Genomic DNA, 21,059 nt, shown 5'->3' on the forward strand with positions numbered 1-21,059 from the left:
TAATATGGCTACATGCATATGGTGAGATCAGAAGATAAAATGCAACGCGATATTAAGGACGATGGATGTAATTTTAACGACGCGGCGGTAGCAGAATAGCCTAAAATAAAACACCATAATGCATCCATGCAGTCAGCCGTGAATTCACATGTTTGCATAGCCTACTGCATGGTTAAGGGTACATGCTTGAAAGAAAACATCGATATTTATGTATTTTACCAATGCATGCGGTGTGCATATAATTTATGCACCACAAAAAGGCAAAACTATTATTTCCAAAACCATAAGATGGCGCTATTCTATCATACTTGACTTCACTAGGCTATAACTTCAGTCATGTAGCCTGTTCTACACTTGTCTTTTCCATTTCAAACAGCTAGGGACATCGTCGTAATTGATGTATCCATCTTTATAACAGAGAATGACATGGTGCACAAAAGATAACATAAAAATCTAAAACAATGATTGTAAGTCTTAAATCAGAAGAAAATGAGCAACTTTAGTACAAAAGATTATCAAACAGTTGTGGTACTTTTTTTGTCATGACTCCATCATGCAACAAACCAAATACAGCCTTGAGGCAACCTGTGCCTTTCATCTTTCTGTACCATCAGTAAAACTAAAGACAAAAACAAAATGGAGGTGCCTTGACATTTTCTGCAGTTCCCCTGTATATTACTATACAAATGGCTAAACCTATGAAGAATAATGTACGCCTATAAAAACCTTAATTTTGATGTCCAAAACAAAGTTTTCTGAACAGACATAAATGTTTAACATATAGGATCATGCAAATAAGCAATTTCTATAAGCACCATCATTTGTCCAGAGATATTGTGCAAATCTTTCTGTTCAAAAGCATTCCACGGCAATACAATGTTGGCTGTTGTCGATATGTACTCTGTACATTTTTGACACAACAGTAGATGTAGGCCACCATGAATTCTGTATAAAAGCCCTTCTGAATCAAATTAGTATTTAAGAAAATATCTTCCAGTACAACACTGTCTACTCCTGTGCAGTGTGGACATACCTGATGTCTGAAGTTCTAATAAAAAAAAAACGGGGTCAAAATTTGAGTAAATCTGCATCAGCATAACAAATAAACTGATAATATCACACAGTAATATAATACACAATCCAGTGGCCTATGTTCGGCCTATGCAGAAGTCACCACAGTGCCTCTACCAAACTAGGGGCTGGTTATATTGGCTGGGTGGAGATCAGTCCAGTGAGAGATTGTCGGAGCTGGAAGACCACTACAACTTGTACTGTGGAGACCTCGGCTGTGTGCTGTGACATGGCAGGTTCCTCCTGAGGCCAGGACTCTTCACAGGGATGGCCGACAGTACGATGGATGTCTCACTGTTGCTTAACAACCCAGCCAATCCTTTGTAATTTCACCCAGTTTGACAATCTTCAGGTTGTTGTCATCCAATTTAAAGTAGTGGGAGCCTTTGAAGAAATAGCTGTAATCTGTAGAACCCACAAAAAAATGGTCAGAGAGTACGGCATAAGTAGCCTGCCTTAAAATCTGACTCTTATTAGAAAAACTTTAATGAACTGATTCGGTGATGAGTTTTTGCCTTTGACTAATCCTTGTTGCCGATGCCAAACCATCATAGCCTTTTAATATCCAAATAATACACTGTCAGAAATGCATCAGGACTGAGAAGACAAACATTATTTCAGCACACTCCTCAGTAGCAAGACCCGATCTAGCATTGGCAGAGCCAAAGTGGCACCACCTCTCTCTCAAGGCAGGCTAACTAGCAAGCAGACAGAGACACCTCTGTAAAGGAGCACAGACTGGCTCTATCAAACACTGTTTTCTCAGTGTAGGGAACCATTGGTGATGTGTGTGTGTGTGTCACAAGCAAAGGGGTGGGCAGTAGTGAACAAAAACTGGTTCCTTGCCATAGGTCAGAACCTTCAGGCCCCCCTTGTGTCTCCTGAAATGCATTTGGTGTTCTCTCTATCTTTTTGCCCCGCAGAGATATCTTTTTGAAAAATCTGACGCTGGATAGATGACCTGTTGAGAGTGCGTCACAATGCATCAGCACTGTTGTTGTTCGAGGTGAAGGTGCCAGATATAATGAGTTTCTGGCTTGTTGGTTGGGTCTTGGTTACAACTGACAGGAATGTCAGTCTGGATCCAGTTGAAGCATTGCTAACACCGAGCCCTCACTGCCTCTCACTGTGGGTTGTCTTGGCTCTACTTACCTATACCATTCAGACTGAAGGCAGAGTCTATGTTGTCTGGGATGCCATTCCAGGAGTCAGCGATAAGCTTGGGGAAGCCAGGGTCCATTTTCTTCTTCTCCTCATTGTACCTGAAGAAAAACACAAAATACAAATATTTTTGTAAACGTGGTCAAAAACCGCAAAAAGAAACCCGTTACTGTACTTAACGTCCGCCTTTATTGAGTTAGAACCGAGGGAGCTATTGTCAATAACAGCCAATAACACTTGTGTGTATGTATTCATGATGAACACCCTAATTACAACCAGACATAGCTCTGCACAGCCGTAATAGGCTGTAATGTCATCATTACAAGCCTCGCGTGGATCAGACAGGTTTTAAGGCTTGGGGCTAACCTCCAGAACTTGTCCCCGGAGAAGAGGTAGGTCTTCTTGTTCTTTCTGAAGGACAAGGCTGCGTCGATACGCTCCAGGTCACTTGGCAGGCCCAGGTGGGAGATCCTCTGGGGATATCCTTTCTCCACTTGGTCAGCCTTAAAGATCCACATCTCATTGCCTAGTATAGATACAAGAGGAGAGGCAGACACAAATCAAGCACCAGCCAAGCTACAAACAATACAGAATACACTTTCTACAGAACATTCAGATACAAACATTTACATCATAGCCATACATCCTGATCAATACCGTGTTGAATATGTGACTGGTTGTGAGCCTTGCATAAGACATTATAAATGACCTCGTAGCCACTTTTAGATAGCCAAGATCAAACCTCCTTAAAGAGGAAATGTGTAGGGGTAGCTCTGATTTGAGCTGAGACGTATATAAATCTACCCAGATAATGTCATGACACTACAATGCAAGACATGTATTGTTAACCACTAATAACTACATGTCTAAAATGGTCGGAATGACCTCAACCCCATTAACTGTATTCAGCCAACATGATTCATTCTTATTCTAATATTACACCAATACATTGGCTGGCATTTTCATGGAAAACAAATCCTTCTCCATTTGAGTTTTATGATGGTGGAGCTAAAAAAGGAAGGTTCTAAAAATCAGCTAGCATAACATTTTGCATTTTGTGTCAAACGGTACCTGCGAAGAACACAGTCTTCTCCTCCAGTGGGTTCTCATAAGCAGCATCAATCTTGCCAGGCAGATCAGGCCAGTAGGTAGCCACCAACATAGGGCCGGTGGGCTTGCCCCTGAAGTTGACTGACCTGAACAGGAACCTGGCAGACAGGAGAGAGAGAAGGAAGTGGACAGTTGGGACGAAGGAATGAGAGGGAGAAAGGGAACAGAAAAGAGTGAGGAGAGGAAAGTGTGCAAAATAAGAGAAACCAAAGGGGGTAACAGAGGAGTTGGAGAGAGGGAGATATAGAGAAAGAGTGAGAGTGAAGGCAAAATGAGAGATTGAGTGAGCCAGCCAACTACAATGACCTGATTCATGAGCATCTGGTTCTTGTTATGGCCAGGGCTGCCGACGCCAACGGAACAAGAACCATCTTGCCCAGATTTCCAATACGCAGCTGCTCAACAACAGCAGCTTCCCAACTCGCTTTTCCATTGACCTATTTTTCAAAGATCACAAGATTTCTATAATCGAAAAAATAAACGCTGATGACCAACGGATATGGCAATATTTGTATAGCAAAATGATGAACAAAAAGACATTAACTTATTTCATAAATGAAAAATAACTATTGTGTTCTCTACAGTACCCTCACCCCCAGTAACACCTCTGTGACCTCAGATCCCATTCTATTTAGGAAGACCACCCCTGTAAATTTTGAGAGGATGCAGCACCCAGTATATAACTACTCTACATTAACATGTAGATATGGTGAAAAGTTGAACTGTCATCTAGACTGTCTGTATGCAGGACATGGACTAGCCACCACACCTTCTGCTGAGCACAAAGAATCCTAAATGCTAACAGCAATTACTCATCCTGTCCTGTCCTGTCCTGGTCTGCTGACGCCAGGCTGTGTCAAGTGTGAAAGGAGAAATCCCGGGTAACTAACTATTTCAAAACAAAATAAAAACGTCCAAGCTTAAAAATATGAGGTACATTTTAATCCAGAGCTTCCTAAACATTTTCAGTAAGGCCCCCCTTTAAGAAAAGAAAAAGCCTGATTTCAAGCTCCAGTCCTTATTTTATAGCAACACATCTCTCTACGTCTTTACTATGACTCCCTTGCAGTCACTAGACTCCCCACTGTGGGCTGTGCCCCAGTTTGACTCACCTACTGTCACCTACTATAGCAGGAATACTGCAGTAGTGCAACAAAACCACCAGCTATGACCTTTGCCTACCTTACTAGCCACCACACACAGATAACCACCCTATGGAGTCTCAATTTCTGCACACTATTGGAGCTGTCTACTGGTCTGGATAGCTATAACATCTGCTTAGATGGCCCAGCTGTACATAACTCAGGGCTGGAGTAATCCCACCACTGAAACAAGAGACAGAGCCTAAGTGGTCATCGGAGCACAAATATCATGAGTTGTATGTTATGTTATCATAACTTTTCCATAACTGCTCCATAATGACAATTCCACACATATATAGTTTAGTACTGCATGAAAATGTTTTACAATTATTTATGCTAAGATGTCAGATGTTTGGATATAGGGTCTACTGTAGCAGGATCTCTCCCAGCACTCCGAACCCCAAAAGAGTTCACTGGTCTACAGCATGGTAATCCACGGGCCTCAGTCAGTCCGATCAGACCGGGTTCCAATGCTGATCAGGAGCCCCATTGAGAGAGGGTTTAATTCAGAATTAAAGCTAGATTTGCACACACGATTTGTGGGAAGTGTGTTCCTCCTAACTCAAGGTGGTGTGTTAGGGGCTGAGGAGTGGAGAGAAGAGGAAACTAAGCATACTGAATGACTCTAGTATTTGAGCAAGTCCAAACTGCCCTGTTTGCTTTGGCTGTGCTTCCAAAACACCAACGGCAGATATACAGTAATTCTGACCTCAAAACCATGGGGGCACACACATTGCAGGATGTGAATGTCTGGGAATGATCACAAAATACCCCAAAAAAGGACAATTTTTGGAGCAACAGATTATAATTTTAATCATAACTGTCCTTAAAGGGTTTGTCCTGAACACAGTTCAGCTGTTGTGGTAAAAACATTGTCATGCTCTTGTGGAGGAGTACAATGAGTCAGATGGACTGCAAAATAAACCACTGAACTTTCATAACTAGTACAATGAATTGATATAGAAACTCTCCTTTCAACTCAACAATCCAAACATAAGCTTCACAGAGCAGCACACTGAGGTCAGTAGAGACTGGTTTACCTCAAATGATTGGCAGCCATTTTGGTTTGCCATGGTTGCAAACCAGGGTGTACATTTTTATGGTTATTTATTAAAATTTGACTGCCAATTACTGCCTAACTGTATCACAGCAGGAAGAGACATTCGATCTTTTACACACGTAAACTACACCCTCTTTAATCAAAAGAATGGAGTGCCAAGACTGCACTACAACTAGCCGCAATGTAAAACTAGCCATTTTCAGTGGTGAACTGATTATGTTTAGGATTGTAAAATGTAAAAACAGCTTAGCTCCACTGACACACACCACAACCCCATAGATAAAAACATTCGGTGAGAACATAGGCTTGTTTTTTCTAGTAAAAACAGTCCACTTAAACACCATAGTCTACAACATTAAAAACAGATCCGGTAAAAAGTAAAAAAAAACTAACACTACAGACCCATTTCAAAACAGAACCATTAATTTACCTGTCCTTGAAGAAGAAGGTCTCTCCTCTGATCTGGGCTACGGCATCAAAGACTCTAGGCTCTTTACAGATATCCATGGGTGTAACCGGCCCCTTAGTAGGGGGTATGGGCTTGTCTGTATCAATACCTGAGTGAAAACACAACAGAGCTAGGGTTGTCAACATCCTCCCCCCCAAAAAAATATCCTCATTCAATAGGTTGAACACTTGTGACCCTCCCTACCATAAAGCTCCTGGATGCCTTTGACGTCATCATCGGACAGCCTGAAGTCCTTGGTGTAGGTGTAGATGGGGGCCATCAGAGCCCCAGTGTCCTGGGAGTGCTCCAAGCCCAGAGCATGTCCAAACTCATGGGCCGCAACCAGGAAGAGACTGTAGCCTGAACCGTCCGATACAAGCAAAGGTATCAGGGAAACATCACAACCTCGTCACAACTGATAGAAACAGTCAGGCTACACACAGACACGCATACAGTCAAAGTATTTAGAATCGCAGGTTGTGTATACAACAAGGCACCTTGGTCAGGACAGAAGCCCCACTTGCGATCGTCGTCATAGCTCTTGGTGGAGGCACACCACATCTTGCCGTCACTACGGCCGGAAGCAGTGCAAGCTTCATACGTGTCTCCCAAGAAGGTAAAGGGGAAGACACAAGGACTACCTTCCGAGTTCCCTCCCACGGTAGACATGGCTGTATGGGGGTTGACATCAGAGTTAGAATGATCACCCAAAATTCTGAATGAACAGGGTTTATATCTGTCTGCTTTGCACAGGATAAATCCAACAACCAGACACGTTTTAGTGCAACCATTTCTGACCTTTTTCACTTTGCGGCCCACTTGTATAGCTCAAATATTTTAGCGGCCGCCCAACACATCCTTTCCCCTTAATTTGCACTAATCACACATGTATAAATATTTTGATATTCATTTTTCATTCGTTTGGCAGCCTACCTGTATTACCCTAGCCGACCACTAGTGGACCAAAGGTTGGAAATCGCTGTTTTGTATGTCAACAGTCTGTTTATATTGGGAACAAAGGAATCTACACCTGAAAGCTCACCTGGGGGGGTTTTGAAGAGCCGAGGACTCTGTTGTTTTTTTCCGGTCAACCCATTGCCTATTCAGAGCTTGCGCACTCGGCTAAGCTTCTCTGCTGCATTCCCAGCCAATTAGAACCAGATGGAGACCCAAGCAGTCGTAAGGCAGCAGCTCCCTTTCCCCCACTACACCGACTCCTCCGCCCCGCCACCCCCTCCCAACCACAGGAGCCAAGTCCTTCTGACACAATGGAAAATAAGTCTCGCCAGCCCGGTGCACAGTAAAATACTTTTACAGTCATTTAGGAGACCGCTGCTGCACTGAAGAGAAATCACAGGTCTGAAGAAATTTTGTGGACAGTTACACAGACGCATTGTCCTAATCTTGATAGATAACCAAACAGACACACAAAAAACGACGAATACACGCAAAATGGTACTGTCGTTGTCCGACAATGCTCAGATATCTGTTAGGCTACTTTAACCAGTGGACTCACCAGTTTCAGGGCAAAAACCGTAGGTTGTGTCCCTGTCATAGTCCTCGGTAGTGGCACACCAACGGTAACCGTCGTCACGACCCTCTGTGGTGCAGCCTTCGTACTTAGTCCCTTGGAACGTGAAGGGGAACTTACAAGGAGCTCCGTCGGCATTTCCACCCAGGGTGAACAGCACTGTCACACAAGCACACAGAAAGAAATTACATTTTAGAGTTAAGTTATGTTGTTGTGATGTTACTGTAGTATGTAAGTGTGCTTTGTGTTGGATGACAGTCAGTACCATGGACAGCAACACATACACACAAACAAGAGGTATTGACGAGGCCCTCGATCAAGAAGTTGGCCAGAAAAAATAGAGGGAGTTGAGCTTATTTCACAATTCATTCCAAATAACAACAGTTTCCGAGCATGCTCTCCCATGCCCACTCTCTTGTTCTCGGCAAAGATCAACAGAGCTACAAACAAACCTTAAACCTCAGATATGCAGCAGTTAGTGGCTTTCAGAAACTGTGTGAAAGTACATACACACTTTTGAAGAGGTGTTTCATATACCAGAAAACTCCTACATTCCATGAGGACAACATTGCGCAATTGCTTCACAGGACATATCTATGGGTAAGAAAAGACAGCCATGTTGGCTACAACTCACACTCGTGGGGGCAGAAACCATATTTGCCGTCGTCGTCAAAGTTGTATGTGGTGGAGCACCACAGGAAGCCGTCGTCACGACCTTGAGGGGTACAGCTGTTGTACTCCGTCCCCATAAAGAGGAAGGGGAATTTACAGAACTCTCCGTCGGCATTCCCAAACTTCACCTTCACCACTTTGGAACAAAGAAAGTTCGGTCAACTATGTTGCCTATACTACTTGGTGCAGTACCTCCCTGTAGATTGATAACTAAATATACAATTGAGATATAATCAGACTTGTCTGACGTAAAGTTACTACTCAGTTCTTGCATGTTTAACTTCTTTAGTTCCTGAGTTTTAAACACCTTGGCCATCTCCCAGGGTCCATTGCTCATCGTCATCAAAGTGAGAGTCTCCTCCGATGCCTGGTCCTGGTGCGAAGGCATGAGCCAGGAGGCCGTCCTTACCATCAAAGGGATAGCCATCACCGTGCTCTGTAGACATGACAACACCCTATTCATACAACTGTGGGCTAAGCATAAGGTGAACATAGACTCTCAGCATTCTAGAAGGATATGAGTACGTGATTACGTTATCATAATAATGAAACGTCATTAATTAGCAGACAATTTGATCCAGGGACTGTAGGGGGAATTTGAACATGTAACCTCTTAAACTGCAGTCAAATACTGTACCACTGAGCTATACCTATTCCTGTAATTGACACCCATGGAACTTTACTCCTCTTTGTGGTCATGAGTGTGTGTTTGTGTGTCATTACTAAGATCCTGTCAGACTAGGCCAGACAGGCCTGGGGGGGGGGGGGGGGGGGGTGGTCACGGTCACATTGTGAGTGATTGTCTGGAAGAATGCTTGGCTGAAGTGGTTCAGATGCCATCTCGAAAAAACCACAACACAACCCACATCAGTAAACGAAACCATAGAAACTAAAGTAAAGTTTTCATTCATGGGACAGTACCTAAGAGAACACATTTTGGTGGGTCCTTTACTGCAGAGATGTTGCTTTAAACGGTTCTTATTTGGGTCTGGTCCGCCTCACAATATGCCAGACAGAAATCATAGAGAGAGGACTTGTAACTAACACTCTATTTAATGTAAACAGTAATCCAAACTAGGTACTGAGACAGATAAAATATGTATTTTACAGTAGGTAAAGGGGGAAAAGAAGGGATGTAATACCATTGCGGCCAAAATTGATCATGATGTCAGCCTCTCCATCCATGATGCGGGTGAACTTGAGTGGGGTGACATCACTCCACACTTTGAAGGCTCTGAAGAAAGCATCGTCTACAGTCTCTTCATCCAGATCCGGTGTGTGTCCAAGAATCCTGAAGAGGGGGGGAAATTAACAGATTTTAAACGTTAATCCATGGAGAATTAAGCTTCTGACAGCGTGTGTTTGGGAATAACACGATAATGGATGGGGATGGCCATAACATGTGAATCAAAGTCCTGACAGAACTTTATGCCTCCAGTCAAGCTGCTGCTGCAGTGGATAAAAGCAATTCAGCTGAGATGGGCCACAACATCTTCCTCCTTCACATTAGACTTGCTTACAGGCACACACACCCCAGTGAGTCATCTTGTGAAAAGGAAGTCCAGCCAAGAAGCCCTATTATGTGTCTGTCTGCGCATTCCTGAGCGCAGCCAGTAAGACCCCTTTTGCTGGTGTTGTTTTCATTAGCTTGCTGTCTTTTTTTGGTACAGACAACATGGCACAGACAGCCAGATTGTTGAGGACCCAAAGAGGGCTGATGTGAACAAAGAGATCTCCTAGAAAGTTGGTGTTGGCAATAAGCGAGACCCTTTCTCAGACTGGGTAGTTGGGGATGGGGCTTGCGTGGGAGTCTGTGCATAGCTGAGGTTGAACTATCTCCCAGTATGACCAAGAGAAGCTTGGGAAATGCTCAGTATTATAAATACAATCATGAATCTTAGAACTCTTTCAAAACACTTGTAAAACTAGCATACAGAATTACATCACGTTCCCTGACCTGTAGGTGATGGCGTTTTTCTGCCACATGGGTTTCCTGTGGAAGAAGTTGTAATTGGCTACATCTGGCACACCGCAGCGGGGCTTCTTCATGATCTCCACAGTCTTGGGATCGATTTCGCCTGTCTCTTGCAGGGAAAAGAATTTCTGCATTTTTTTCAAACTGTCCTTGAGCACCATGAGGTTACATCTGTCTTGTGGGCAGCCATAGAACTTGTTCAGATAGTGCTATACGGGTAGGGATAGAAGAAGAAAAAAGACAGCTTTAATGAGGTACATAAGACACATCATAGGGTGCAGTGGAAATAACTATGCCAACTCTATTGTTAATGAGAATTATTTTTATAATCCATTTTGCAAGATAATTACACCTGATTAAAATTAGGTATGCCATATTAACATTGTATATTTTTATATAAAGTCCAATGAAGAAACATGCTTAAACTTTACAAAAATATTTATTCAGTTTCAACAGCAGACAAAGTTCCAAAATGTTCCAGACTGAAAAACAAACGGGCAAATATACAAACAAACTTACCAGTGCAACTTCTTTGTCTGTTTTAGGAGTTGTGTCGTCACCAGGAAACTTTATAATAGGTGATGGGGCAGCATACGTTTTCTGAAAAACTAAAAACTGTATCACAAACAATTTAAGTACAATGTGTCGAGAACTAAACATCGTTTGGCCCCCCATATTTTCCAGGATAGGAGCCGCTGGGTAAACTGTCGGAGTGAAAATGTCGTGCGTTCTGGGTTGCAGTCTCAACCCAAACCTCTTCTGCTTTATTTTTCCTCAACGGGACATCCTGAACCCCCGCTCGGTGAAGTTCTGCTTGTACATGCACTTTTTGATTTCGCTCTCCCAACATGAAGTCAGTAGACTGCGCAGTCTCAATGTTGAGGAACATGTAACCGGAGACACAAGTTTGGCTTTGACCGTTGCAGCAGCATGCGTGCATTTTTGCAATGCTGATTTAACGATGCATCAATATTTAAATGTTCTCAATGACTTTTATAAGGTAAGGAGAAAACGTAATTGCAAAAGGCTTAACATGGAGGTCACTGAACACGTGCTGTGATGCAGCCATGTAGCACCACCTAAATGAGATCGATGATCACCCAAGAATATATAGGCCTATATATAGGCTATAGATTTTATAAGCTTAGCTTACAAGGATTTAGTTTAGTAAACCCAACATTTCTGACTATTGACAACCATTGAAAACCTGTAGCATTTACATGCTCGGGTGATGCAGCTTTTGGGGTCACTGTTTGGGTCCTGTGTTAAACGGTGAATGTCAGTGGCAGGTGCATATAAGTCAGCGGACAGCTACATGGCCTGTGCCTTTCACCTCAAAAAATAATATAGACGTAGGCCTTATCATAGGCTGACCTTGCAGTGCGACAAAACAACTTTTAAAAAAAAATATATCTCAAGTTGTTACGTTGAATAATCAATAGTAGAATATCTTTCAATTCCCGTTGCCTAGCACATGTTCTACAGTAAGAAACCATACATTCCCATTATTTGAAGGCTTGTTTGCTTTTGGCAGATAGAGGCCACATGATCCTACAACTATGGCTGAAGCCTGGCTGTTGAATGGTAAAAGGTTGACATCTGGTGGTCATATTTGCATGCTGTTTCTTTCTAATGAACAACGTCAGTAACAATATTACACTGATCTAGTGGATCAGGAAGGCTACAATGGTAACAAGGCTTAATACTACTACGCACTTTTATTGTGTCCGTTTTTCCAAAAGGATACTTATGTTTTCAGATTGTGATTGTGTAGGAGTGTGATACTAGCCAGTGTATAATCGTAGTTCTGCAGTATTGAACAAATATGGTGCTTTCACATTAAGATCAAGTGACAGTAGCTAGTGTCTAGGCCTACAGAAAATACCACAGCTGTTACACTGTTGGTAAGAGTAAGTTTGGAACCACTTTAAAGGGTATTCTGTGAAGGTCTATCACTGCCTTCCGGTGGCTGAATTAAGCATTGCATGTCAGTCTCGTAGAGTCTCTCATGAGCAGCTGCATACAAGCTCTAGATATACCTTAACTCCCCATGACATCTCTTTGTTTCCACCTCTCAATGTGGATTAGTCTTGACGGGGTGTGAATGTGGACTCTTTAATAGAGAAAGCCAAAAGACTTTGCTTAGAGATCTTGACAGACGGATAGCTCCCAAACAGGGTTTTTTTGTGACACGTCTCACAAACCAATTTCCCTAGCTTTTAGCCAGAGTACAGTTAATTTTTCATAGCCGGGCTGTTGATGGTTCCAGAGTGAATGTAACATCCATTTGCCTACAATACCCTGGCCCTGTCACTTCGGAGCAGAGCTTTATTTCATGCACTGATACATGCTGCCAACTCCTCAGACTGACACGGAGCGATCTCTCACAAAGCCACAGAACAGAGTGGCTGCCCATTAAACGTACACACGCCTGTCTCTCCAAATAGAAAGAAAAATGAAACACTGAGATGTGTATAACTTGAGTTACATCTAAGTGAATGCCTTTGTGCGTGTGAATGCAAATTTGCAGGGGGAAACAAGCATGAAGAGATTGGTGTGATAAACTTTGATTTGCATGTAAATTGTTTCTTTTATTCTTTGTTTGTTGACTGCCAGCCCTACTTTAGACTGAAATGACGACGCTGTGCTGCGTGTGTTTTCTTGAGGCTGTGCATATTGCAGCTCGGATTGGACGTGCATGTTTGTGTTGTTTTCATTTGTGCTCCCAGTGAAGAGGTTGATTTTCAGAAAGTGTACCACAGACACCAGAGCTAAGCCTTAAGAGACGAGACTCAAGAGTGCCACTTCATCAGTTCAACAACATACTCGGCTTACATAGAACACATGAACCTGGTAAAACTTTGAAGCTAATATGCTCTTCTGTATTGGACATGAAATAATATATACCGTACAGCATGTTAGCTAGATCTTTAATGTAATTAGTTTAGACATCTTTTTCGCTTTGCAGTCATTTACATTACAATTTCATGTGCAATATGCTTAGTCTGGTTCCACGTGACACACATCCATGTAATTAATTTAGCACTAGTGTCTTTCTTCCTAAGTATGCCAGTCTCCCTGCTGTGGTTGTGAAAGGGACAGTCTGGTCATGCAGGCCAGTCGTGTCAAGCCTGTCCAGCTGGCTCTCCTATACCCCCCAGTTCTGATTTACCCAAGTCCAGAGGCCTGGGTCCAGGCTGGGTAATGGGATGTCACCATCTCCCTCTCCTAGGCCCCAGCCAGACCCTCTGAAGGATCATCAAACCAAACCCTCTTCATGATTCTCTCAAGGTCATGAAAGGCAAACGTCACCTCCTCCTCCCTCTCCTCTCCATCCAAGCTGTGTAGAGAAGTTCCTGCAGGACTGGGGGGGATTGAGTGCAACATGCGTAGTGCAATAAGACTGGCACTAGGCTGTGCTAAGCATGGACTTTACGCCATACTTTAGAGTACTACGTGCGTACTGTTATTTTGGATTGGTATCATAATGTTGTGAGTAATTAATACTGACATGGAGAGTTGATAATTTCTTTGCAAATACAATCAGGCCCAGGCAACGGTTGCCGAGTAAAAAACAAACAAACATTGTCAACCCCAGTGATGAATCTGTTTCAAATAAGTTCGTTTTACAAAGCACTGTGTCACTGAATAGTCTGACACACATTATGTCAACTAGTTAGAAACATTTTGATGATGAATTATTGAAGATAAATCCATTATCTTTGTCATATTTTATTCATAAGTGCACTAAGACACTGGAGGACTTTGAGGCTACAGGGTAATGACTGTTCCATATTGTGTCACGGCTCTTTTCTCAGATGCAAGAAGCCCAACTGACTAAATCACAGATTTGCACATTTTGAATGACGATTTGTGTGGGTGCGGGGCCCAGAGCAACATCGGCAGTGAATTCTTTTATTTAATGCTTTCTCCCCCTTTCTGTTTCTCTTTTAGCAGGCCTTGTAAACACTGATGCAATAACGCATTCCATTATATGCCAGGATGAGATGAGTCTCTCTCATGGCTCTACTCCATCGCAATAATAGGTCAACAGCTGTATTTAAAAAATTAATCACATTCTTGGCAGTCGCAAAGGTTAGCCTCCACGCTCCGAGATGCAATTGGAGGCTCTGATCAGCCGCGTATCTCTGAGGAGATGAGGAAGAGGTGCCTTTGATGAGTACAGCATGTAAATGATTTGTGTGTGTTTATAGGACACGGGGCTGCCCTTGCCCTCACACTATAACTGTGGAGTGCTCCACCAAGTGGCAGAGCCTGGCAATAGTATGTGGATGAGACATCTCTCCACTTTGACGTACTCTTTTTCGCTTCATCAAGTTTGATATTCTATTTATTCGTCTTTCACTCACTCACTCTGATTTAAATTTGACACTGGTGGGTTTACTGTCGTCAAATAGTGTTGTCCTGCCGTAATAATGACTGTGAAAATGTGCATGAGGTGATGAAATGACATTTGCCCTCTTGTAAGTGTTTTTAGAAATTGAAATATTGATGACATTTTCACATCCTAAGACAAATTACTCTCAAAGATATCAGGACAAGCATATGAAATATGAATGGAGACCTTGAATTGCTTTTAGTTATTTTGAAATATTCAAACTCGTATTTATAGACTGCCATGGCTCCTCTGGTTGCCATGCACAAGGCTGACAGTCGAGAATGAATTTTTCAGTGTTGTTCTGATTTGGCCCCTCCTAACAGTAAATGAATACCCCTTGATAAGTCATGTATGAGCTTGGATTTACCTGCGTCTCTGAATGATGCGAATGAAACATGATGTAACGAAGTGAAAGGAGTGTTGAAATGCAGCTGTGGGTCTTTTCTTGACAGCTCTGAGAGGGCTGCTGCAGATTAGCTATTATACTGTTTGTACATGTCAGCTTTGTGACGTGTTTCTAGTGTTCGCTTTTGAGGGAGAGATGTGAGTACGATGATCAGAATTCGACAGTTGCCATTAGTTGTCTTTAAATTGTGAGGAAAATTGAGTTATTATTATTATTATTGTTAAACGCAAATCCATTGAAATGACACCAGTGATATGTTAGTCAGATTTATGTAACCCAGACCTCAAGTTATTGAAATACTTTCATATCTTTCTGTTTCTGATATTTTATTGAAACACTTTTGTTATGTAGCATAAGATTCTTGACTCTGAATTGTGGTAGAGTTGAAGGCATGTTGGTCAGACATTAATGGATAAGCGCTAGGGATTATCATACTTGAACATAAATATTCCCAATACATAAAATATCTTCATTCGGGGGAAGAGGGACAGAATTCTAACACCTGCTGTCATTATAATATTTCTTTCTGTTTGTCTCCCCTATTTTTCTTTCTAAAGGGGGTTGTGCCATATGTGGTCACCTTCACCTGGTTTGTACAAATGTTTTAGATACCTTGTCTGCCACGTGCCATCCTAAAGACACAGCATGTGGGTGAGGGTGCGTGTATGTGTGCTTAGTGCCTGAGATTACCTCATCGTGAAGGCTGTTGTGACTTGTGGGGTTTCCAAGCTAGGCCTGCACTGATTTGGAAAGCGTAATACACTAAGGTAAGTAGTCTTAATCTGCTTTGGACGCACATTGCAGACTAACACGCTGGATTTGATTTGATGTGTATCTATGGCACACCCGCTTTACATCAAACAGCAACATTTCAACAGATGTGCTCAATATGAGTTTTGACATGTTTTTTTTTCTCCCAAACTGAAATCTCGTCACATCCGAAGTGGTTCAAACAAATCCTCAAATTCACCCTGTTTAACCTGCTTCCTGGAAAAAGTAATACCTTCAAAGCGAAATATGCCATGATTATAGTTCTGCATCTTTGTCACAAATTCCATTTGAAAGTGAATTTCCTATACCCTGTCAATAACAACCTAAGCATTAACTCTGAAAGTGTGGAAGCATAATTCAATAAAGCTGTTTCTTTTTTCAGTTTGACCCCGTGTCACCATGGTAGTCCAAGAGCGTTGAGTTACAGTTGTTTTCCCTCTCTCTCTCTGTAACCTTATTGCCTTTTTAGAGACACATCAGCCCGACTATCTCAGTTCCTGCATGGCCAACTGTCAAAACAGCACGGTCAATGTGTAACTGTTTCAAGCCCATTTCAGAATCACGCACAGCTAGAGATGTGGCTTCTGAGTGCCAGTTGGTCACGGAATCTCAAAGAAGTGGCCATTGTCCCTCCCAGTGTTTGGGCAACACGCCTCATCATGCACCTTCGGCTTGCTCACATTTACCACAGAGGAGGCTAGCTTAACCAGCCTAAACAACATGGTGTGCGTGGCAGTGGAGGTGTGCCATGTATGAACCACTGTTCTGACCCCTGGAAGCCATGCCTCCTCCTATTGCTGCTGCCTGTGATCTGGGCCTCTGTTGTAGGGGCTTGTCTCTGGCCCTCGGGCCCCTGGTCTCCTGAGCACCGGATAGCACGCCAGCCATCCTAGCCAAGGATGTCTGCAGGATATTGAAAAAGACCTTTGTCAGGAAGCGGAGGCCCACAACCAATTTGGAAAGGGCGATGGTGAAGCTCTGATACTTGATTGTATCAACTTTCTCTAGGTAACGTTGAGGCCTACTAGTCAAGACAGTGTTAGGTGTTATGTGTGATAGGTGACAGGTTTGCACTGCAATTGGGAGTTGTGAAGACTCATCGACACTGTAAAGATAAGCTTGTAAAAGCACAATGATCCCCTGTTTCTAAGGATATCAGGTTGTTGTGGGGTGTGCATTTCTAGAAAGAATTATGAATAGCTTGGGACAAGCAGTCACATATTGGACTGAGTGCATTGTGTCTGGCATATAGGAAAGTGACAGGGTATGAATCAAGCTCAAGCTAGCCCCAGCCCTATTAATACGTACGGCTTAAGTTTAATTTATATGATATTCCCTGAAGAATTATTATTATTCTGAGGATCTTGCCAGGAACATTTGGCCTATAAAGAAATTAACTTTGTCTCTTTGCTAAGTACATCAATACATCAAACCGTAATCTCAGCAAGAGATGAATCACATTTCATATTATGCAAGACGAATGTATTCATACTGCATATTTTTCTAATTTCTCCTGTCTGACCATCTGTATCTATTAAGTCTTACCAAGATTAATCTGTTGATCCTATTGGCGCAGGAGGCAGGTGTTTTCCCTAATACAGATATGAGTAAATAAGAACGGGTATCAACACGTAATCCAACGCATTATTTTTTTCCATCTCTGTAATATGTAGGAGACGGTGATTTCCCCCACCAGACAATATTGTTAAACTCGCTTGGTGATTATGGTGGGTGTTTATATGTGCATGTATGTGTGTGTGTGTCCTGTACAGTGAGTGTGTAGGAGTGTTGAGTGATGATAAGGGAAGAGGGGGGTGGACTGCTGGAAATGTCATATGTACAGCATTGTGAATATCACTGACGTATGAAATTGCACTGTCTGTCCTTGGATCAGAGGGCTAAATCATTTAAGCGTAGTGATCCTTTACCAGATTGGAGAGGGGAGTAGGGTGTAAATCAGGAGGGGGCTGGTGGTGGTGCTGGTGAGGGGGGAAGGTGTTGGGGATTTGGCAGGTGGGTATTGAGGTCTATTGAGGTTGAGAAGGATGGACCAGAGGTCACTTGCGACATTGTTACTGTTGACCCCCATTCCATCCCGGTTACAAGAACCCAGTGATTATTTTTCCAGGAAATTGAGATTTGATTCCTCTCTCTCCAGTTAAGTGGGTCTACAGTAGGTCAGCTCTCTTGGAGGTCCACTGATATCACTGTCATCGTACACAAAGACAGCCCTCACCTTACCTCTGGTTCATCTGCTGTGGCCTTAGTCTTACATGCTCACTCCTCAAACTGCTTATGTCGAACACTTGTTTCCCCCCCTGTGTAAGACAGGGGATGTGTGGACGGACAGACGGCCTGCAAACTAGTGCTAATGATCGGCCTGTCAATCAGAGCTCATTTGACTTAATCTCCTACTTCGGTTGGAGACGATCAGAAGCATTCAAATTCAGGCCGGTATTGATTTGTAGAGTAGACGTGTTTATGCATTTGTGTTACGTCCTTTCTCTTTTTTTTGCGGGGGAGGCTGGTGTCCATGGAAGCTTTGTTAAAGCAGGAATTGTCCTCCACTCCTTAAAATGCAATTAGAGGCTGGACAATTTATATATAACCCAGATTATTGGACAATATGTTTGGATAAGCATGCAGATGGGTTGGTTTTGCGACATAATTCCCTCAAGGTAATCCTTTCAACTCTAACATAGTCTAGGTTTACATTGCTACCCTGTTACGAGACAGATGTCACAACCGACTTTCCAACCTATGATTTGCGGGGTCAACATTGTTTAGCTGCTTTAAGATAATTTTTCCCTCACTGTCACCACAAGGAGTCCCTCTGCACATTGGTCGTATGACCTTTACAAAGATCACAAGGATGATTATGACGTTGATGTAGGGCAACTTAAAGGAATGGTTGATGTATTGATGTTGGATGATCAATAGTGCTTGTACTTGTACCAAATCCTGGTCTTTGCAACAGAAGGAGCCCTGTTTGATAGCCAAGGCCCTCCTAGGGGTTCCCTAGCTTTTCAGGCAGAATGAACTCTCTGTCACAATAAGGATTGCTGATTAGGGCAGCCAGACAGAAATGAAAATGAATTTCTAAGACTGTGGAGAGGTGTCGAATGGAATTGTCACAGGTCAGACTTGAGGCGGGCTAGTGTATGCAAAGTAATTCATCCTGGGCATTATCCCAATAATGATATATTTCAGGGATTATGAATTGGGATGTTTCCATGCACAAGACTTTAAATGATATTTAGGAAAGGGTCTAAGATCACTTTCGCCCCTTTAATTTCACAGACGTAGCCGTCACCTCCGGCATGAAATCTTATTCTAATCGCAAAGAGCAATTTGTGCAGTATAATCACCAAGGCGACCATTACACCAATGGCCTGCATTCCAATCACATTCTTCAACAGAGCGCTTAGTGCCATTGTAGTTGAATGTATCATGTGTTAAGACTTGCTTGAATTGGAAAGAAAAATGAAAGATTAGAATGATTTTTATTAATGTGAGCTCCTGTTATGGAACATTACTACACCTCATTGCTACCTTTTGGTGTGTGGCAAAATGATTAATTTCCAGCTGCTTTTGTAGAATTATATAGCCTGATATATTCATACCTGCTCTCATGTTTTTCTTTTTACAAATATGAGTCTCCAGAAGACTTTTATACAACTTGTACTATATTTTGTAACCATTTTTGAATTCTATGAAATCATGTTTATGGCAACTTTTTTCCCCCTTCTTTTCCTCCTGTTCAATTTCAAGAACAAAAAGCATAAATTGCATGTCATTGCTCTACAGTGTTTAAACCTGTATAAAGATCTATCCGGTAAAGGTGTCTCTTCTCAAGCCAGGTTCAGGTGTGTTTGAGTGTGGATAGCACCCGTCGGCTTTCTAATTGATCACCAGTGGGTGTGGATCAGAAGTTCTACGCTGGCTGACACACTGGTGAGATCCGCCGGTAGGTTATGCCTTCAATCAGATCAGACTTTTGAACTGGGGGATTAGTGACCATAGAGACACTCTGAGGCTCCACATGGGGGAGCAGCGCCGCTTCCTTCTCCTTCCTTCCTCCAGTCTGATCCCGAGCACCCTGGGGCATCTACAAAGTCAACAGTTGTGTCTGAAGAAAAACTTAAGGTCTTGCTGTTTTTCTCCCGCAAACGTGTGCAATCTCTGGCGCTCTGTGATTCTGGCTCAGGTCTAAATGAAAACAGTGTTGTTTCTTTCCCTTTGCGCCGCCGCTGAGCAGCAGAACAGCGTGTCAGGCCAGTTTCCTCTGGATAATTTCAGACATGAGAGGCCTGTTTGAGCCCCGCATCAGCCCCCTTTGGCCCGGCTGGTCTGGCCTTCATTAAGCCTGCTTATTGGTTGCACATGGCCACAGAGTGGACTGTGTGTTATTCCTCATGTGAAAGGTGTGGAGGAAATTGCTGAGTCCTGTGTCGTAAGGCATCTCCCGGGAGTCGATTTCCTGGGCTTGCTTTGCACGCGTGGCCCGGCGTCTGCCTGGTGGCAGACAGCGGGAATAATGAGGCTCACAGAGTCGGTCCTCAGTGTGGTGAGCCCTGACAGAACGGCTACGCTGAAACCTGATATCAACATACGACTGGACACAGCACCCTGTGGGACACTGCATGCTGTCTTAGGGGAGGATGGCTTTGCTAACCTTCACCTTTGCTAGTTTCAGTGCTAGCACTTTCCATAAGGGATGCAGTATGTGCTCACACTTCACATGACATCCTAATCCAGCAAATGTAAATCTGTTTAATGCCTTTAGTATGGGTCAGTGTATTTTGGAAACCCACACAAAAGACCTAGTGATATGCTTAGAATTTGTGTTTAGTGTTTGCTAGTTGCTTTGTCCATCATCTTATATAACTATGCGAGCGATCCATTTGCCACACACAGCTAATGCAGTACTGTGTGGTTACTCCAGCACCTATAGTCCTCAGCAGCTAAATACACGTGTCTGTGCTATTCTGAGCCTCTCATGTGTGGATATATCCTCCTTTTTTTCTGTGTGTGTGTTTGTGTGCCGTACTTGCAACTGTATGGGTGTGCTCCCCTGCCCTGAGCAAAGATGAAAAGTTTTTGGACTGGTAACCCCCTCTTCCCCTGCCAGTAATCACCCCAGAGCCCTGTAATCCCTGGCGCATGCAGATGCCGCCAGGGGAATATTACTGTTCATAATATTAATCTTCCCTCAAATTCTTTTCTGTTACCAAGATGAGGCGTCCTCGAGCGCCATGTTCTTATAGGAATTAAGTGTACTACAAGGGATTCGTCGAGAGGTAGATATCAGCT

General features: G+C 42.9%; 1 protein-coding gene across 1 annotated transcript; it reads right to left on the reverse strand.

Moving 5' to 3' along the window:
- Positions 1–479: 479 nt before the first annotated feature.
- mmp2 (matrix metallopeptidase 2) lies at positions 480–11,007 on the reverse strand. The gene is made up of 13 exons (XM_047042778.1): positions 10,690–11,007; positions 10,153–10,379; positions 9,338–9,486; positions 8,503–8,631; positions 8,158–8,331; positions 7,509–7,682; positions 6,490–6,663; positions 6,197–6,352; positions 5,975–6,101; positions 3,304–3,440; positions 2,599–2,758; positions 2,224–2,333; positions 480–1,476 (listed from the first exon to the last, which is right to left on the reverse strand). The coding sequence occupies exons 1-13, from the start codon at positions 10,843–10,845 to the stop codon at positions 1,373–1,375; spliced, it is 1,977 nt and encodes a 658-aa protein (XP_046898734.1). The 5' UTR covers positions 10,846–11,007; the 3' UTR covers positions 480–1,372.
- Positions 11,008–21,059: the final 10,052 nt, after the last annotated feature.

This window comes from Hypomesus transpacificus, chromosome 19 (assembly GCF_021917145.1).
Source record: "Hypomesus transpacificus isolate Combined female chromosome 19, fHypTra1, whole genome shotgun sequence".
Taxonomy (NCBI): Eukaryota; Metazoa; Chordata; class Actinopteri; order Osmeriformes; family Osmeridae; genus Hypomesus; species Hypomesus transpacificus.

Excerpts from the sequence above, each read along its gene's own strand:
- mmp2 (XM_047042778.1), bottom strand. The coding sequence starts at position 10,845 with ATGGGGGGCCAAACGATGTTTAGTTCTCGACACATTGTACTTAAATTG. Across the intron at positions 9,487-10,152 it reads AAAAACGCCATCACCTACAG|GATTCTTGGACACACACCGG; the intron begins GTCAGGGAACGT and ends CCCCCTCTTCAG. Across the intron at positions 1,477-2,223 it reads CTTCAGTCTGAATGGTATAG|ATTACAGCTATTTCTTCAAA; the intron begins GTAAGTAGAGCC and ends TGGGTTCTACAG.